The following is a 20086-nucleotide window of genomic DNA, read 5'->3' as shown; positions in this document are numbered from 1 at the left end:
CAGAAAGCTCTGAGAATAGTTCATCATAGTGCAACTCCCGGTGTCCTGGTAAGGATTCTATGGAAAACCTGACTGCTCTGCCCCACTTTCACACATGTCTACACGGACCTCTAATCTAACCTGTCAATCCCCAGGAATCTGGTTTGGGGACTAATTTTTAGCATAATCTCACGAACAAAAGTACTGGGGACCAAATAACACAAAAAGGCAGGTGAATGTATTGTGACTAACAAAAAATTGATTTTATGCCTTTAAAAAAATGCAGTGTTTCTTCACATTCTCTCCAGGATGTGCCAAAAACTAATGTTTTGCAGCATCTTTAATTTCAACACCTTCAGCTAAAACGTGTGTTGTTGGACAACGATCCTGACTTGGCTCCCCTTCTGGTAGCAGCCAGACATTCCTTTGCAGTTTTGTTTCCATCAGGAAATTACTTTACAAAAACAAAAACAAACAAAAAACCCTACAAACTACAATGGGTATAGAAGCCGCCTTAGCCTTTTACAAGAATGAGGCTTCGTGCATTGTTCTCAGAGGCTTCCCGCAGGAGGAAAGCCCTACTTTCTGAACTGCGAGGACAGCTTCCCTGGGAATGCCTGGCCCGCCGCCGTCCTGCCGAGCTCGCAGCGCCCGGGGATCGGGGGCCACTGACCAGCAGCGCTAAAAGCGCCTGCACCGCCATCCACCCGCCCCGAGCCGGTGGCTCTAGGAGCCCGGCGCCCGCCACGGGAGCAGGGGAAGAGTCCCCCCAGGATCCGACGCGACACCACCTTTCTCTCGCCCGCTCAGCCCTCAGGGTCCCCGCCCACAGAGAGGGACTCCGTGCAGGCCGGACAGAGCGGCAGTGAGCGGTCGCCGGGACCCTCCTGTCACCGCAAAAGCAGCGACGTCCTGAATCAGACACCATTCCTGGGGACTCAGGCCAGTGAGGACCATCCGCGATGCTCTTCCCTACCTTTCCTCTCCCGAGCTAGGGGCGGCGCGGTCCCTTTCCAGGACACGATCGGGCCGCCAAACCCCGCGCAGCTCTGAACCTGCGCCCCTCGGAGGCTGGCGCCCGGGGTGCCCCGGCTGATTTGCGCCAGAGTCAAAGTTTGCGCTGGGGGCGCGGGAGTTCCCGGCACGCTGCGAGCAGCACCGGTTATGGGTGCGCAACGCTCCGAATGGGCAGTGAGCTCCAGGTCCCGGCTCGGCACCGGGGAAGCGAGCGCGAGTCCGGGCTGCGAGGGGGACGGAGACCAAGACGCGTGCAGCTGGAAAGCGGGCTGGGGGGCGCTTACGTCTGGGGCCTGCCGGGCTGCTGCGCAGTGCTCGCACAGGTCGCGCGTCCGCGGCGCTGGCTCCACGGGGAAGCGGGGGACCCGCGAGGGGCTGGTGGCTACGGCTCCTGCGGCAGCCTCCCCGGGCGCCCGCGCACCGACCAGTCCGCTCACTGCGTGCAGGGCGCTCGGCCGAGGAGGGACTCTGTAGCAGACGTGGCGACGCCCCTGCCAAGGAGAGCGGGGTCTCCGGACCGACCCGGCTCTGACGCTGAACGAAACTCTGCCCATGACCCTGCTAGGGTCGCGGACGCTCAGAGACCCCTGGAGCATCACGCGCCCGAGGACTGGTTGCAGGGAGCTCAGCGCCCGGCTCGGAAGCCGAAGCTCACCGACGGCGGGGGAGGAAGGTGGCTCGGAGGGACGCGGGCGTAGGGGAGGGAGGGATTGACCCTGAATTCACCCGGACTGAGAGGTCATCCGACCTGTTTGCGGGCAAGCGTGTTTGGTGGGGGGGTCTTACCTGCTCCGGGGCCCGGGCTGGGCGGTAGCTCTCTTCCCGAGCCAGGGCAGGGGGTTGTTTCCTGGAGAACATGTCTCGCCTCTTCCTCTAGCCACTCTTATCCTGGTGGCTCTTCTCTCCTCTCCGTGCCCCTGCGTGGGTTGGGGGGTGGTAGGCTACTAGGGACGCCTTGCTCCTCACTCAGGGAAGAGACAAGTTAAACTTCAAGGGACAGGGGCCCCACATTTTGTCTGCTCGAAGATCCCACCCGCGAACCACTCCCTCCCAACCCTCCCGTCTCTGGGTCCCACCCATAAGAGCCTTAAGGACAGATCTCTGCAACCCCACCTCTTTGCATTTAAAGTTCTTCTCCGGGGCAGAGGGAAAGCCAAGCGCACTGCGGGTTTCCCCCACCCCACTGGGGAGCACCCCGCGAGGGCAGCAAGGGAAGGATGATTTGAAAGTCTGGGCTGTGGGAGACAGAATAGTTGGGAGCAAAAGAGTTACTTCTCTGCTCGCCCAAATCTTATCTCACCCTAGACCATTTTCTTTTAGCCAGAGCCTACCCAAGGAAAAATAAATAAATAAATAACTGCAGGTACTGGCAATTAAAGGCCAAATTTGTTTTCTCAAAAAAGATTTAACGTTTCGAAGGCCGGTATTATTTGCATTAGGCAAATAGAAACTTGCCCTCTATGACATGTTACGTGAAGAAACTGCTTTTGCAAGATGCCCCAGACTTTGCTGAGGCTGCACGCTGCCGGAGAACCTCAGGCTGTTTCCATAAACCTGGGTGGCGATTTCCTAGGGAGGCGTCCACAGGCTGCAATTGCGGGGCCGACAATTCCCCTTTTCTGTCATTCACTAACATCCGCTCTCCCGACAGCGTCGAGGGCACTGAACGCATTTACAACGGCAAAGATTACTTTAGGGTTTGAAACCCAAGTCGTCAAAGGTATGGGGGGAGGGGACAGGAGAATACCTTGCATTTTTCTTAGAAATGAGTTTTCATCCAACTTCAGTCAAGATCTTCATGGAAATTTCAAGGATGACTCAGGAGGTCATTGAATAAATCCATGCCCATTTTTCTGGTGGGGGCCATGCACAGTCAACAAAGTATGCCTCAGGCACCTGTTCCTTGAATATTATTGCTGGGTTGGAGAGAGGATACATCTGTAAAATTGGGGGGGAAATCGGTGTTTTGCTTCTGAAATGAAAAAGTGAAGAAATATTGCATGTGTATAGTAAAATAGTGTTCCAGACATTGGACTTGAAATCCAGCATGACAAGTTTATCATAATTCACAAAATTTAAGCTCTTAGTATCTGAGCCAAGCTTTGTGCTGAGCACCCGTACATGCATTCTCTCTTAGTTCTATCACCACTTTCTGAGGTACTATTATTATGTTTACTTTAGGGATGAAAAAGATTTAGGGAGCCAAAGTAGCCAGCCTAAGCTAGCCAAGTGCTGAGCTGGGACGACCGGAAGTAGGGTAATTGCAGGACTGTGCTCTTAGGAAAATACTGCCTCATCAGTCCTCTTCAGTGCAGGGACACCGGCCTGAAAACGAAGAGTCCAGTGGAATCTTCAGCCAGGTCTATCTCGAGCAGAGCTGAGCCACAGCTGACTCAATTTGCAAAAGCAGGTTGGGATTTAGTCCCCGGTATTTCTAGAGGCATTCTGAAGACAAGTATGAATTTCCTTCACCTCCTTTCTCGTCCACTTCTGCCCTCTGGTGGAGGTGCGACAGGAACTGTGAAATGAAAGTGTCTCCATCAGAGGATTTGGGATGGCCAGTGCAGGTAGACAAGTGTCCCTTTCCCACCACCATACTACGTTCTGGGAACTAAAGCTGCTTATATTGCCGGTGTAAAATAAGAATTCCTTAAACATCATTCCAGCAAAAACAAAACAACAACAACAACAAAAAAAACCCAACTAGTTCTCGTTACCGTTGGGCCAGAGTGAATACTTTTAAGTATTGTTAGCTGAAGAGTAAACAGGGGATGCCTGGGTGGCTCAGTGGGTTAGGCTGCCTTAGGCTCAGGTCATTAGGGTCCTGGGATCGAGCCCCACATCGGGCTCTCTGCTCAGCAAGGAGCCTGCTTCCCTTCCTCTCTCTGCCTGTCTCTCTGCCTACCTGTGATCTCTGTCCGTCAAATAAATAAATAAAAAATCTAAAAAAAAAAGTAAACATCTATTTTTACATACTTTGTAACAAAGGTTTATAATGTAAGAAATCACAAAAATGTGAAAAGTCTCATACTCTGACTATGTAGAGGGCCCACAGTAATCTTCGATGACCTATTTGAATTATTCCATTTTAAAAGTTTGTGACATTTACTTTTCAGCTTAAAATGACAACCATCAGTTAGCTTCTTAAAATACTTTAATTTCACAAGAAACATTTCTAGCCTTCTGAAATTTTTATCGTCTAGCCTGGTATCCAACTAATTAGGTAATTTTAAACTGATAAGAACAGATACTAAACTTGATCTTAGCCAAAAGGCTGAGAAGCGAGAAAAAAAATACAAACCTTGAAGAGATCTGTAGAAAAGTCAACTTAAAGGTAGTGAATATACCTCTGGAAAGGGTGATTTTACATAACAAATTTTGGTCACATATTTACAGGCCTATTTAGTGCTTAGTACTACAAATGAAGGCAATTTGAGAACAAGAAAGAGATTAGATTACTTTAAAGAAGCATCCCAGGATGATAATAGGCAAGCAGTGGCTAAGACAGAGATGCTACCCGACAACATATTTAGTTATTCATTCAACCAATAACTCGTTTTGGATCTGCTAGCTGCCACATGAACAAAATAAGAGTTCCTGCCCTCCCAGAACTTTCAGTCCAGTGGAATAAATACACTACGAAACCAATGCACACATCTATAAGCCATGGAAAGATACTTAAAAATGTGGGACTGGCTTTACAGAATTTAGAACGTAACCTTTCTAGCTGAGGTCTAAGCATGCTGACTTTTTAAAAAGATATTAAGAGCAAGAAACAGGCAAACTGGGAGTTTACCTATTGCGGGGAGGAGAAAGCTTTTTTCGTTTCAAAGAAGGAAAAAACATACCCCTATCTGCATACTGAAATATTCTGCATGTATTAAAAGCAGCCTGTGTAGTCATTCTATTTGCTGAATATATTACCACGACATCAATCTCCTCCTAATACACCACAGCAACCATTTGGGATGAAGTTAGTAAGAATTGGCCCAGTGAAAGTTCCAAAGGAATTGTTAGTGTCCTTGCACACCTAGTGCTGTTCCCCCCTCCCCGCAACCAGGGTCCCTTACCGCAATTTGTCCAAATGCCCCTACCTCTGGCCAGCATTCTGCCTGTTCTATCCCAGGGAGAGTGTCCCCTCAGGGACAGTGACTGCATGGGCAAAAACTGAGGTGCCTCAGTTCACAACAGATTTCTTTTTCTCTGATTTAAGAATCAGTTTGTAACAGAGCTCTTAAAGTTATGAGATTAAGTCACATTTATTATTATAGCTAAGATTTTCTAAGCACTATGTGCCAAGTACTTCACAAAGTGACTTACCTATTTTCTCAGTTTTTAATTCTTGAAACAAACGTCGTTTCCTCTGTTGTAAAATGAGAATACGTCGGCTATGTGAGAGCTTTTAAAACATAATGTGCTTTAAAATAGTTGCAGACACAGGGTACCTGGGTGGCTCAGTGGGTTAAGCCTCTGCCTTCAGCTCAGGTCATGATCTCAGGGTCCTGGGATCGAGTCCCACATCGGGCTCTCTGCTCAGCAGAGAGCCTGCTTCCCTCTCTCTCTGCCTACTTGTGATTTCTCTGTGTGTCAAATAAATAAAATCTTAAAAAAAAAAATAGTTGCAGACACAAAATAATAGCTAACATTTATTGCCACTATTTTACAAGAGGAAACTGAGGGCTCATAGAAGTTCACTAATTGCCCAAGATTTCACAGCTAGGAAGTGGCAGAACCAGAATTGGAACCCTAGTGCTCTGGAACCAGACTGACCTGTTAACCCCTATTTTCTGCAGCATGATTATTAAGAGAGTAAAAAAAAAAAAAATGCCCAAGGAGTTTACAGCCTAGAACTACACTGCGAATTCATTCATTCATCCATCAAATATTGAGCATTGTACTGGGCTGAATACTACCCCCCCATCCATCCCCAAAATTTCATGTCTCTTTGCCACCTGAGATTATTACCTTCCTCATTTGGAAATAGGGTATTTGCAGATGTAATTAGTTAAAATGAGATTACATGGACTCAGGGTAGACCCTGAGTAACCTTGTAAGAGACAGAAAAGAATACAGACACAGAGAAGGAGGTCATGGGAGGATGGTGGTGAGATTGGAGTGATTACGTCGACAAGCCAGGACAAGCCAAGGACCGACGACCACAACCAGAAGCTGAGAGAGAGGCATGGAACACTTTTCAGTGTCCAGAATGAATGAACTCGCTGTCACTTTGATTTTGGACTTCTGTCCGCCCGCACTGTGAGAGAATAAATTCATTGTTCCAGGCCATTCTGTTTGTGGTAATTTGCTATGGTAGCCCGAGGAAACTAATACCAGAATCTACTATGTGGCTGGGCATGAACACTGTGGGGTTACAGCAAAAAAACCGCACTCCTGTCCTTATGGAGCTTCCGTTCTAGTGAAGGAGATGAGACAATGAGCCACTACATGCATGATACGCTGACAGGTATGGTGCTGGGGGAGAAGATATTGCAAGACAGAGGATGGCCAGATGATGGTGAAAAGGGAAGTTCTCTCTAAAAGCGTTTTAACTCAGGGAACCTGGGTGGCTCAGTGGGTTAAAGCCTCTACCTTTGGCTCAGGTCATGATCCCACGGTCCTGGGATCGAGCCCCGAGCCTGCTTCCCCCACCGCCCCCCCTTCTCTCTGCCTACTTGTGATCTCTGTCAAATAAATAAAATCTTTTAAAAAAAAAATTTTTTTTTAAGTGTTTTAACTCAAACCAATCTGCGCTGTGGAATTACAGGCTCTATATAGGTAATTCTTCACAGAACCACATAAATACATGCCCCCACATTAACGGAAAAGAAAACTTAGCAAGAGGAGAAGCACAGCAAATAAGAGACCTAAACTTGCTCAACAAACCAAGATTCTGCAGTACAGAAGAATGGTTTTCCAGGTGGACGCCTGATCTCTTGTCCCCTAAGAGCTTCCGGAGAGCTGAGGGTTCCCAGCTCCTCCCCACAACCCCACATTCACTAGTGGGCATTTCTTCCCTTTGTGCAGCTCAGCAACTTATAAGCAGACTCTAAGGCCCAGGGCGGTCTAATCACTGCCACTCAATACAGAGGCAGACCAGAGAAGAGACAATAGCAGATGTTGAAGCTCTGGGGCTGCCCTATGTCAGTTCTAGCCCCAGAGCTTCAACATCTGCCTCACTTTCTAACACCCAGGGATATAACAGCTAGAGGAGACACCGGGTCATCTGAAATAGCATGAAGGGCCCTAAGTGCTTTAGGTCATCTTGAAACATCACATCTTTAAACATACTTATCTGTGTTTAACATTTTTAACATTCATAGCCATGAAGTTCAAGCGTCAGACTTCTTTGCGAAAAGCAAATGTTTTCAATGTTTTTCTTTAATAAAGTTTCTCTGGCAATCTCAGCAAAGACTATACCAATTTATTTCAGATTATCTGAACTTCATTTGGACTTGAATAGCGGAAGTAATTGAAATAGAAACACTAAGTGCTGATCAATCCCTAAAACTAAAAGTTTCAACATAAATATGCCACAAATTTCAAATAGTAAGCTCATCCACCTTTTACAATGACACAAGTAAGTTGGAGGATAAGCCCATCACATTCGCAGTTTTATCTGTGTTGATCCTAGGGGCTATTTGGTAACTTTTCCAGTCCTTCTCTAATTGGTTCAGATTGAAGCAAAAAATGCCAAAATATGCTTTCCACCCCCCCCCCCCCAGAACAAATTCATGTACATATTTAGGCCAAACTAAACTTCATTTTGACCTTGAAGATCTTATTTCCTCTATCTTGTCCCACTCATTGCCCTTCTACTCATCACAGAACTATTTCTGCAGCTTCCTAACTCCTGCTAGGCATTCAAGGGCATTCAAGGGCAGTGGGGAGCTGGAGCCCAGCATCAGCAGCACCTCTAGCCTGGGCTGCCTCCCAACCCACCTCCTCCCCTGCCCCTTACAGTCTTGTCTCCACCAGCAGCCAGAGCCAGTCTTCTTAACAATCACAACTATTGCCCACTTAGAACCTTCCACCACTACCCACTGTGACTGGAAAAAACCCTAACTCCTCACCATGGTCTATGGGGTTTACAGACTTGGTACCTGCTACTTTCACTCCCTCATGGACTTTCCCCTCAGCTCTTCAAATGGATGTCATTCAGGATGTCAGTCCGGATGTCCCCATCTCAGGGGGACTTTCCCCATCTAAAGCAGCTAGTGACCTTTCACCCCTTTTTTAATCACTTTCTGTACCATTTCATTTTTAAATACCTCTTATCACATATGAAAGGATGTCTATTTTATTGAGTTATCCGTTTCCTGCCTGTCCTCTTCTGCTCCTTAACAGCTCCGCAAGAGAAAGGATCACGGTTATCTCTAGGACCTACCAAGTACCTATCACAGAGGAAACATACCTGTTGATCAAATAGTGTGTGACTTCAGGTAAATTAATGAAGCAAATAAAAAACAGTAAATGCTTAACTTATTATTCATTCAATCTCCTTCCTCTGATCACTAAATTCTTCCCCACAAATAAGAACACAAGCCAGAACAGAAGCCCAACAGATAGGAAACAGGCTTCAGGCTTGTTTATTAGGCTGAAATTCTGAGATACATGACAAAAGCTCCCCAGGTAGATACTTAGTTGTTCAGTCTTTAATATTCATTTTAGAGTAAGGAAATGACTGGAGTGCGACAGCTCTAACTCAGAGCTTCTGAAACACCAACCCAGGTACCCTAATGTTGAGAAAGGTAAAAAAGAAAAAAATCTAAAGTCCAAACACAAATACCATAACGAAAGGAATGACTAGCCTTTCATTTTAGACACGAGCTAACACTAGAAGAATAAACAGAACATTAAAAAATTTTTCATTAAAGTCAGCAAAATTTAGAAATCCTTCTTTGTACTTCTGTTTAAAATGTACTTCTATGGCTTTTTAGTGTCTATCAATAACTGTTTTGCATCAAGTATCAGAGATTTTATACAGTGATATTAATACCTAACCTGAAATTATAGACTCCTGAATATTTCAGGTAATAGTAAATATTCAAGGTTACAAATGTGGTATGAAAAATTTTAATGAAAACAATCATACAAAAATTAAATAGCAAAACCATTTAAAATGACAATTCCAACAGATTTGGCTTACTGATATTTCTCTATCAGCTTGTTTTCATAGGAACTGATTATTTCCAGCTGAAATCTACTTACAGGATCATGGTAAGAAGAAATGACAATAAGTATATAAAGCTCATTAAGCCCTGTGCTCAGTTTCTATTGCTCATAAATACCAGTTTTTCTTTTATTTTTACTCTGAAAAGACACATACAAGTTTTACAAAACATGCCAAACTTCAGTTAAATGCTTCTTACACAAGAAACAGCCACATGTGAGGAATCCAGCCCAGCATTTAAAAAAAAAACAATTATATTTTCCTCTGAGGTACCTACTACATAAAAACTTATTTCAATAACTGATAAAAAATTCCTCACTAATAAACCAATTTTTGGAATCAAATTATATAGCTTTAGGTTACAGTTTAAGAGGTCTTTTAGAGAATAATTATTTTAAAGTACAAAGTTACATGATCAAGAAACCATGATCAAGAAAAGTACCTTTTAATAAGTAGCCAAAACATTGTGACATATTCCTTTTACTGCACATATGGCTCAATTTCATTTTAATTTTGCAAAAAGCAGAAAGAAAGTTGGTGTGAAATAGTGAGTGAGACAACTATGTTAACACAAGGAAGCACAATCAACTGACGTGTTACCCTGCCACAGGCTATGCCTTATGAGATATCTGACAATTTCAGTCATGCTTTCACTATTAAACAATGTTATATTGCCACTTCTAGTATGCTACTCAAGATAAAGCTTAAAATCTGTCCTTCTAACAACAGCTGGAAGGGAATACAGAGATGAATGTGAGTATCTATGTTCTACAGTATACACTTCCTAATATTCCAGAGTGAATTACTTATCTAAATCCAATCTGAGGTATGTGACCAGATCAAAATTTCTTAAGCCACATCACGGGCTATGTACCATGCAAACGCTAAAACTGCAACTGCACATGCCGGAAGGAGATAGTATTTGTATTTTTGCCATAGCGTAAGCTCAACGGTCACTTCATCTCTTTTCCTGTTCTTCTTCCGACGACCTTTCAGTCTGTTTTCAAAAGCCTCCAGTTCAGCCTAAATCAAAAACCAAAACAGTATCATTTTTATTAAAATCAATATACATTGACCTGAAATTTTCCACTAAGATGAAAATAAATCAATGTGCCAAATGTTTTAATAGCATTGGTATATAGTAAATATATTGATTTGATTTAAAAAAAAATAATAACTCTCTCCATCATGGACTTGTATTCAACAAATTCAGAGTTTAGGTACGCAGAAAGGGAAATGGGGAGTAACAAAAGAGATTATTGCAGACCATAAGCCTGACTTTGACACTATTTATTTATTTACAGTTAGTTTTCTTTTTAAAGGTGGGAGGTGATAGGTGGGAGGGGCAGAAGGAGAGGGAGAAGCAGACCCCCTGTTAAGCAGGGAGCCTGGTGACAATGACAACCAGGGGACTTGATCCTAGGACCCTGAGATCAGGACCTGGGCAGAAGGTGGACACTTAACCAACTGAGTCATCTAGGCACCCCTGACACTATTTAAATATAGATACATCTGATTAAATCAGGGTGCCCTAAATACAGACATTAATTTTATACATCAACACCATTAATCTACTGAGTCTCTATAATACACAGCTTTTAGCAAGTGCCAAGAGATGTCCAGTGAGAATAAAAATACCTATAATTCTATTTTTTTACAATGCTGATAATAGACATTAATGGCTTGTTTGAAAGAAATTCAAGTGAGTAGGGAAAAAAAATCCTGCGAGATTATCTTTATCAAATATATTTAAAAATAGAGTAGAAATTCTTCAGTGGAAAATGCTTCGTGCTTTAAATCAAAATGACAATTTTAGAGAGTAGAATTCTATAAAAACTGGTCCTAAGAAAGGATAACTGGATGATACTTACTGTAAAATGTGGACTTTTATTCTACTGCCAAGAATTTACTTAACTTTATATAGGATAAGGTAACACGATACACTACAGTGCATTGGAACTAAAACATGATAGTCATCAACTAAAATATATATATAATATCCATGCAAGATTTTGTAATTGTTTATTTAACAGAAGGAAATATAAGTTAATATAAGTTAACCCTTTTTTTTTTTTTTTAAAGATTTTATTTTTATTTATTTGAGAGAGAGACAGTGAGAGAGAGCATGAGCAAGGAGAAGGTCAGAGGGAGAAGCAGACTCCCCGTGGAGCTGGGAGCCCGATGCGGGACTCGATCCCGGGACTCCGGGATCATGACCTGAGCCGAAGGCAGTCGTCCAACCAACTGAGCCACCCAGGCGTCCCATAATATAAGTTAACCCTTAAGCAATGCAGGGGTGAGGGGTGCTGACCCCACACACAGCTGAAAATCCATATATAACTTTTGACTCCCCAAAAAGTTAACTACCAACAGCCTACTATTGACCAGAAAAGTCTCACCAGTAACAGTAGATTAACGTGTATTTTGTACGTTGTATGTATCACATACTGTGTTCTTACAATAAAGTAAGTTAGGGAAAAGAAAAACATTACTAAGAAAATCATAAGGAGGAGAAAACACATTTACAGGACTGTACTGGAGGAAGCTACATGTTGAAAAGAAGCTACATGTAAGTGGACCCCCACAGCTTAAACAGATTAAATCTGTCGTTCAAGGGTCAACTGTACAAACTTCAGTAAACACATCCATTATTTTGCTCATAACCACATTTGAAGATGCCCTAATCCAATACTTAATTTAACACATTCATTCTTCAATGAACCAAAATGTCAGAATATTTTCAAGCTGTTGCTGAAATAGAGAACAAGATCAATGCATTAAAAGTAGCCAAACTTGAGAACTGACACAGTAAAATAACTAATGCTTTAATAATGACCCACAGTCATCATTTATAGTTTATGTTCTATACACTCTGTTTAAAAGTTCAGTAAATAGGGAATATATTTAAAATTTCCACCCAAATAGTTTATAAAAAGGGAAAGAAGGTTTACCCTAAACTACTCCTAGTAAGTTTATCTCCCAGGATTCTAGTTAATCCATGTTTTAGTGAAGTAGCTCTCTGATAACTTACTTTGGAATATTAGGCAAATCAACTTTTTAAAACCATTTAACAGGGACGCCTGGATGGCTCAGTTGGTTAAGCAGCTGCCTTCAGCTCAGGTCATGATCCCAGCGTCCTGGGATTGAGTCCCACATCGGGCTCCTTGCTCAGCAGGGAGCCTGCTTCTGCCTCTGCCTGCCATTCTGTCTGCCTGTGCTCGCTCTCTCCCCCCTCTCTCTCTGATAAATAAATAAAATCTTTATAAAAAAATAAAAAAATAAAACCATTTAACATGAGAGGTCATTTTAGCCCATGTTTATTGCTACCTAAATTGTTTCCAATGTCTTCCGCTGAAGTCACACAAATTTCAATTTCCTCATTCAAAAGGCAGCAGTTTGCATATAATAATAAAACCTTCTTGCTAAGTATAAGTATCTCAAAATGCAAACTGACAAATAATTATATGTCACTATTAGAAAGTTAAACCACTCTTCGGAGTACATAATCAATATGGTATTTGAGCAAAGGGGGTATCAGGAATGTAGTTGTTATTTGCTATATAGCAAAGAACAGATAACAAGCCTGCATTTAAGAATCTAAAAGAGAAATAAGGCAATATATGGTTAAAGTAAATGCATTGGTTAAGAAACAAAACACTCCTTTTTACAGATAATCTGCAAGTCAGCAAAACAGAACTCAAATACTTTTAGGTGAGTGAAGACATGGGCTCCAGGAGATGCCTTAAAATGGAAGCTGCCGGGCACCTGGGTGGCTCAGTGGGTTAAAGCCTCTGCCTTCAGCTCGGGTCATGATCCCAAAGTCCTGGGATTGAGCTCTTTGCTCAGCAGGGAGCCTGCTTCCCCTTCTCTCTCTGCCTGCCTCTCTGCCTACTTGTGATCTCTCTCTCTCTCTCTCTGTCAAATAAATAAATAAATAAATAAAATCTTAAAAAAAAAAAAAATGGAAGCTGCCACACTCCAACCCCCATCCACCAACCAAATATCACTGGAGAATGGATGAGACTGGCAAGGAATTAAATTTGGGAATATAGAAGATTTCACGCCTCTTCAAAGGCTCAGCATACTTGAGCTGAAGTGAGTGAGTGGCTAATTTTTGTTTTGTAGGAACTATACTATTTTCAGTCCGGGGAACAGCTGACTGGCTCCTGGTTTGTATGTGGAATAAACCTTGAGTTTGCATAAAAACTAACAATGATACAATGGATTAAATATTTTGTTTAGTTACCTGTTGTTTTCGTTTTTCTTCCTCGAGAGCAGCTTTGGCTTCTGCCTCTTTTATCTGTTTATAGATATTTAAAGGTTAATTAACACTGTAATCATCAAATTTTATTTAGAATTCTAACATCTTCTCACCCAGAATCCACTAACCCATAACAACTTTCGGTACCTTTATATTGGAAATTATCTAAAGACATGTAAATGTTATAGTGAGAGTGTTACCAAGGTTCTAATAGACTGTGAGATGAGGGGAGGGATAGTGTTAGCCTTTATATAAACATTTCAGCTTAACAACTTAATAGATATTAGATCACAATTCAAAGAGTTACAAAACTGCAAAATGAAATAGTGTTCAAATGGATTTTTTTTCTCTTGAGTTACCATACTAAGTCTATAATCAATTATTAAATACCACTCTTTTTCTAGAGTTGAAGTTGACCATTTTCTGTAAATGCCCTATCTGGAAGAGAATCCTCAGTGTTAAGCAAAGTCAAGAATTTATTCATCAGTTGGACTGATGGAAGGAAATAAGGACACTAGAGGTAACCCAAACAGCAAAGAACTCCAAAATCTTACTTTGTATTATTTTAACCTAACTTTCAGGAGGCTTACAGTAACATTACGATGGACAACTGTTTTAGAGCACATACACGAACCGGCACAAGGATAGAAAAAATGTAGCACAAACTAATGAGCACACCTGGGGATTCAAAATAGGCATAGAAGACGAGGCTTTCTTGGGGCACCTGGGTGGCTCAGTCTATGAAGCATCTGCCTTCAGCTCAGGTCATGATCTTGGGGTCCTGGGATCAAGACCCCTATCAGGCTCCCTGCTCAGCGGGGAGTCTGCTTCTACCTCTCCTCTCCAGTTATGCTCTCTCTCTCTCTAACAAATAAATCAATCTTAAAAAAGAAAAAAACTAGGTTTTCTTACAAAAGCAAAAAAAGATGAGATTTTGAGTTCCTTGTAATAAGCACATAAAGTAATGCACAAAATAAATAGGAAAAGGCCATTAATTGGCACATTAAAAATGACATTTGTGGGCACTTGGGTGGCTCAGCTGGTTAAGCATCTGACTCCTGATTTCTTCTCGGGTTGTGATCTCAGGGTTGTGAAATTGAGCCCTGCGTCGGTCTCTGCACTCAGTGGGGAGTCAGCTTGAGATTTTCCCTCTCCCTCTGCCCCTCCTCCCAACAACCCCAAGCTCGCTACACCCTCTCTCTAAAATAAATAAATCAATCTTTAAAAAAAAAAAAAAAAATGACATTACCTCAGATGCTTTCCGCTTCATTTCCTTGCATGTCGCGTCACATTCTATTGAAATCTGATTTTCTCGTACTTTGTTGCATTGCAATTCCTACAAATAACATTTTTAAAAATTTGACTTTAAAATGTCTTTCCCTCAGGGTCCTAACTGTATGTCATAAAAAAGCAAAATATCTGACAGCTTAAGGTTATGCATATTATTTAAAAGTCATGTTCATGAATATTTAATGATGATATGGTTACAAGCATTAAATGTCTTGATTCAAACAGTGATCATTCCTTTATTTCCTCCTAACCAGAAAGAAGTGAATATCATAAAATTAAATTATGAGTTAAAATTAAATTAAGAGTCACTATCAACCCAGCGTCAATCTCCTTTTCATTCTTTCTTTTTCTTTATTGTTTTGTGCTATAAAATGCTTCAGAATAGTGCCAACCAATGCAGCTTTCTGAGACAATAAACTGTTCTGTATCTCTGCTATCCAACAGAGGAACACTGACTCCACATGGCTAATGAAAACTCAAAATGTGGCCAGTGAAATTGAGGAACTGAATATTTACTACTATTTCATGTTGATTCATTAAAATTCAAATTTAAATAGCTGCATATGGGCCAACAGGTACATGCTAATGTGCTCAACATCATTAACTGCCAGGAAAATGCAAATCTAAACCACAATGAGATCATCAACCCACAACTGTTAGAATAACTATAATTGAAAAGCCAATAGATAATGAATGTTAACAAGAATATAGGAAAAAAAAAAAAAAGAAATCTTGGACAGCGTTGTTGGGAATGTAAATTGGTATTGCCAGTATGAAAAACAGTATGGGGGCTTCTTAAAAAAATGTCAAGTAGATCTAGTAGTATAGGTTCTAGCAGTCTTCCTCCCAGATATATATCCAGGAAATGAGAAGAGTATCTATGAAATCTCTGTGCTCCAATGCTCACTGCATCATTATTCACAATAGCCAAGATATGGAAACAAGGTATGTGTCCATCAGTGGATAAACGGATGAAGAAAACATGATCTGCCCACCTATCAACCTGTAGTGGAATATTATTCAGCCATAAAAAAGCTGGAAATCCTGCCATTTAGAGAACATGGATGAACATGGAGACAAGCGAGTAAGTAAAATAAGACAGATACAGATACACAAATATTGTATGATCTTACTAATATGTGGAATCTAAAAAATTAGAACTTAGAAAAGCTAAGAAGGGAATGGAGATTGCCAGGAGCTTGCGGCAAGGTGACATGTGGAGAAACTGGTCACTGGGTATAAATTTTCAGTGATAAAATAAGTCTTAAGTTCTGAGGAATCTAATATACAGCACGCTTGCTATAGTTAATAATATTGTATTATATACCTTAAATTTGCTACGAGAGTAGGATGTGTTCTCACCAAGAACTGGTAATCAGGTGTTAAATGCTAATTAGCTTGATTGCTGTAATCATTTCAGTGTATGTATAGACAATCATCACATTTGCATCTTAAATATATACAATTTTTGTCAACTGTGCATCAATAAAACTAAAAAATATTCAAATAAATAAACAGCCACATGTGGCTAATGGCTACCAACTCATGCAGTTCTAGAGAATTTTCTGGAGAGCTACAAACTTTCCTCTCAATCATTTAATTTTTTAAGAAGTTTTAAAATTTTAAAAATTGGTCTAAATCTTATGTTTGCACTTCAATATCTCCTTAATGAAACAATAAAAACCGTATCTACTCTTTTCTTGATGATGTGACATCAATCCTATAATCAATTTGTGAACTACTCGAATAAGTGGTCCTTATTTTAAAGTCCTAGAATTTGCCTAGATGTTTTAGCTACCTTTTTTTGCTGCCAGATATCACTTTTGCTCTAAGTGTACCTATCTGTATCAATTTCTCCTTTCTTACCACACTCTCAGATACTGTTTTTAGTTCAAATTTACCAGAGTTAAGATATGTGATCATCAAATCCTAATGAGCAAATATACTTTCATGAAAACACTTTATAGCATGGAATTTTATTACTTATGAGTTTTTTCCCCCACTTCAGTTCTTCATTTTTGGTAAACAGAGTCCTCCATGGACAGTCCAGACAAAGGAACAATAATATATATAAGTATAGACAATAAATAATGTATTTGCAGATATTAAGTCAATCAGCCTGGAAGAATGAACCCACCCTCCCTCATTCAAAAGGTATTTATAAGAGCACTGTGCTAGGGACAAGGGACACAGTAAGAAAAATAATATAATAATGGAAGCAGTAAATGAATACAACAGCAGCTATTATTTATTAAACATAATAATCACTGTACTAAATGGTATGTAAGCATTACCTCTTTCATTCCTTTCAATAAATCTATGTATAAACTCTATTTTACGGATGAGAAAACAAGGTTAAAGACATCCTTAGAATCACAAAGCTTTTAGTCATGAACCTAGAATAAAGAAAACCAAGGAGAAACAGCATCAAAGTCTTCCCAAGAGTCAGGGGAAGGAAGACCTTCCCAAACAAGGAAATGCTAGCACTAAGTACTAGAGCAGGGTTCCAGTAAACAGAACAATAAAGGGGAAAAACTTTGCGTTTTACAGGACAGAATGTCTACATTGCCACAGATCAGAGGGGCGTATATCATACGTGTTAGGGCACATAAGTAACAGAATCATAGAGACAACTGCTAGAGGATGACAGTGCAGACAAGTAGGCAAAGGTACCATCTCAGAATCCCTTGAATGTCAAGCCTGCATGTGCATACGTGTTTCTTTTAAATGTGTATTTCTTCCCACAGGTGATGAGGAACCACTGAAAAACTTAGATTAGGGATGTAGTATGTTTGGAAGCAAGGAAATCTGTTATAAAGCTATTCTTAAAGTCTAAGAATGAGCTGTTGCCAAAGTTCTAGTGGGTGGCAATCTGCACTTGGATAATAACATGAAATGAAAGAAAATCTGAGAGATATCTCTAATTAAAAGTGGCTTGACTAAGCACTGATTTTCACATAAAGATGGTCCAATTTAGGAGCACCTGGGTGGCTTAGTTGGTTAAGCATCTGCCCTCGGCTCAGGTCATGGTCCCCGAGTCCTGATATAGAGTCTCACACTGGGCTCCCTGCTCAGACCTCTGGCCTTCACCCTGCATGTGCTCTCTCTTTATCTCTTGGATAAATAAATAAAATCTTAAAAAAACATAAACAAAGAAAAAAATGTGGTCCAATTTAAGTATCTAAAACCCATGGACTCAATTCCAGAAGAGGTCAGGCCTACACATTTAAATTAAGAAGTCACTACCCCAGGAAGTGGATAGTAGGAGCTGTGAAAATAAATGAAAAGCAAAGATCCTCAGTAAAAGCAAAAGATTCTCAAATATTTGTTGGATGGATGAATATAAGAGAGAATTTAAAGAAAAGAAAAAAGACTAGCTTTAGGGGATGACTGTAAGAACATGAAGAAAAAAAGGTGCTGCAACTTCAACCAACACAAAAAACATCAGAAGTTGACAGTGTGAACACGGAAGTCAAGGAAAAGGAGAACTGAAAACAAACCACTCAGCCACCGACACTGAACAACACTGAGATTTCCTTTGTAAGCTTACATGAACAGTGGCAGTTTGCCTCCGCCAAGCTTTCTTTTTCTTTTTCTATTTTTTAAAGATTTTATTTATTTATTCGACAGAGAGAGAGATCGCAAGTAGGCAGAGCAGGAGGCAGAGAGAGAGAGGGGGAAGGAGGTTCCCTGCTGAGCAGAGAGCCTGATGCGGGGCTCGATCCCAGGACCCTGAGATCATGACCTGAGCCGAAGGCAGAGGTTTAACCCACTGAGCCACCCAAGCGCCCCATCGCTGACCTTTCCAGTAGTTAGTGTTGTCCTCTTAATCTTTCATCACTACTATTTTATTTTTTTTTTACCACTATTTTATATTAAAGTGAATTCTCTCCAAGTTTGTTATTTTCTAACATTATAAGGCTACGCATGTGAAGTCTCTTTAAGGCTATGTTTTCACAACTTAATACTGATGGCAAAAACTATTTCATAAACAAGAGCAACAAAGGTTAATTCCAGACCATTTCTTAAACCATGAAACTCACTGTATTACTCACATTGTGTTTCTTATACAAAGACCTCAAATCTCGAGCATATTGATTCTATCCAAAAAGGGGCACTGAACTTGATTCCAATACAAGACAAAGTTCTTTTATGAATAAATTACAGAAAACTGGATTGCCAAACAAAGCCAATTTTTAAAATATTTACAGAAATATATAGGCTAACAATAAAATGATTCTAAAAAATAAGACCTTGAAATTCAAAAGGCAAAAAGCCAAAGAACTACCAAAACACAAAGAAAATTTTTACATAAAAAAGTATTTTCAATAACTTAAAACATTTACCTTCTTTATTCTTTTACAAGGACATCTAAGTTTCACCTTCTGGTTGCAATTAAAGGGACATTCACCAGGATGACACATCTCTTTGCATCTGTGACCACAAGGAAGCTACAATAAAATCAAAATAAGGCAATTACATATTTACATTCTAGTCAGACTCTGCAAATTCCCTTTCTTCCAACAACTATTTTAAGAGATAGTCTATTATAATAGGGTCAATCAACCCTCGATAATCATCTAATTTTTAACTTTTTTCTTTTAGATACAAATTACTTTAATTACACAGAAATGTTAAATATTCTCCCCAGTTCCACTCCAAGAGTGTATCTTACTTAGAACACTACTGTGGCTAGTACAGCCATGTGACTATGTTCTGGCCAATGGAATTCAAGCATAAGTGCTTTTGTACCTTAAAGCATTTTGAGACCACACATCCATGTTCTTCCCTTCTCAGTGTGCTTTGAGGTAACATGTAAACCAACAATGGAAACCATGTGTCAAAGAGAAGCAGCGTTCCCTGGCTTACTTGGGTTCCTGAATGACTACCTGGAGCACATGACAACACATCTACCTTGCATGGTTATACGAGAAAGAAAAAACTTCCTTGCTCTTAAGGCACTGTACGATAACACAACTGCTTAGCCTTTTACTCTAAATCATTTCTCTTCGCCACTACATATCAAAACTTATTATAGAGGCAGCCAAACCACTCAGTAACTGCCAAGATGTCTACATGCTCCTGTCTACTTATTTACTATCTTCTTATCCAGTCAAGCTTTCAGATGAAATGTTCTGATCTTCTTTGTATTCAAATGTTATCCAAACTTCAAGAAATGGCTCAAATCACCATAAAAGCATGATAGGAATGTGTCTATATTTAAACAAATAATACTAACTATGTAAGAAATATATTTCTAAACCATTGTGACATTGCTTATATGGTCTTAAAGTTTAAAAAAAAAAAAGTTTGGACACCTCATAGTTATGTGTCTCTCTAATCACACTGATTACTGGTTAAATTCCAAA

General features: G+C 40.6%; 2 protein-coding genes and 1 pseudogene across 8 annotated transcripts in view; all 3 read right to left on the bottom strand.

Moving 5' to 3' along the window:
* The window catches only part of CORIN (corin, serine peptidase), a 250143-nt gene extending 247465 nt beyond the window's left edge, over nt 1-2678 (bottom strand). Inside the window, exon 1 of one of the 3 annotated variants that reach the window (XM_059162131.1) lies at nt 1783-2678. In XM_059162131.1, the coding sequence (XP_059018114.1) occupies nt 1783-1854 (72 nt within the window). In that variant the 5' untranslated portion in view covers nt 1855-2678. Of the gene's footprint in view, nt 1-1280; nt 1761-1782 lie in introns of those variants that run through there. The other 2 variants (XM_059162141.1, XM_059162120.1) reach the window with 2 other exon arrangements.
* Nucleotides 2679-4127: 1449 nt separating this feature from the next.
* LOC131822762 (U2 spliceosomal RNA) lies at nt 4128-4282 on the bottom strand (annotated as a pseudogene).
* Nucleotides 4283-9053: 4771 nt separating this feature from the next.
* NFXL1 (nuclear transcription factor, X-box binding like 1) overlaps nt 9054-20086 on the bottom strand; it is a 74750-nt gene continuing 63717 nt past the window's right edge. For 4 of the 5 annotated variants that reach the window (XM_059162024.1, XM_059162052.1, XM_059162033.1 and 1 more), the window contains exons 20-23: nt 19064-19168; nt 14677-14763; nt 13413-13466; nt 9054-10189 (exon numbers count right to left, since the gene is read on the bottom strand). In XM_059162024.1, coding sequence (XP_059018007.1) covers nt 10016-10189; nt 13413-13466; nt 14677-14763; nt 19064-19168 — 420 coding nt within the window. In that variant the 3' untranslated portion in view covers nt 9054-10015. Of the gene's footprint in view, nt 10190-13412; nt 13467-14676; nt 14764-19063; nt 19169-20086 lie in introns of those variants that run through there. The other variant, XR_009350842.1, reaches the window with a different exon arrangement.

This window comes from Mustela lutreola, chromosome 1, assembly GCF_030435805.1.
Source record: "Mustela lutreola isolate mMusLut2 chromosome 1, mMusLut2.pri, whole genome shotgun sequence".
NCBI classification, from domain to species: Eukaryota; Metazoa; Chordata; class Mammalia; order Carnivora; family Mustelidae; genus Mustela; species Mustela lutreola.
This window is presented reverse-complemented; position numbering and strand designations above follow the sequence as displayed.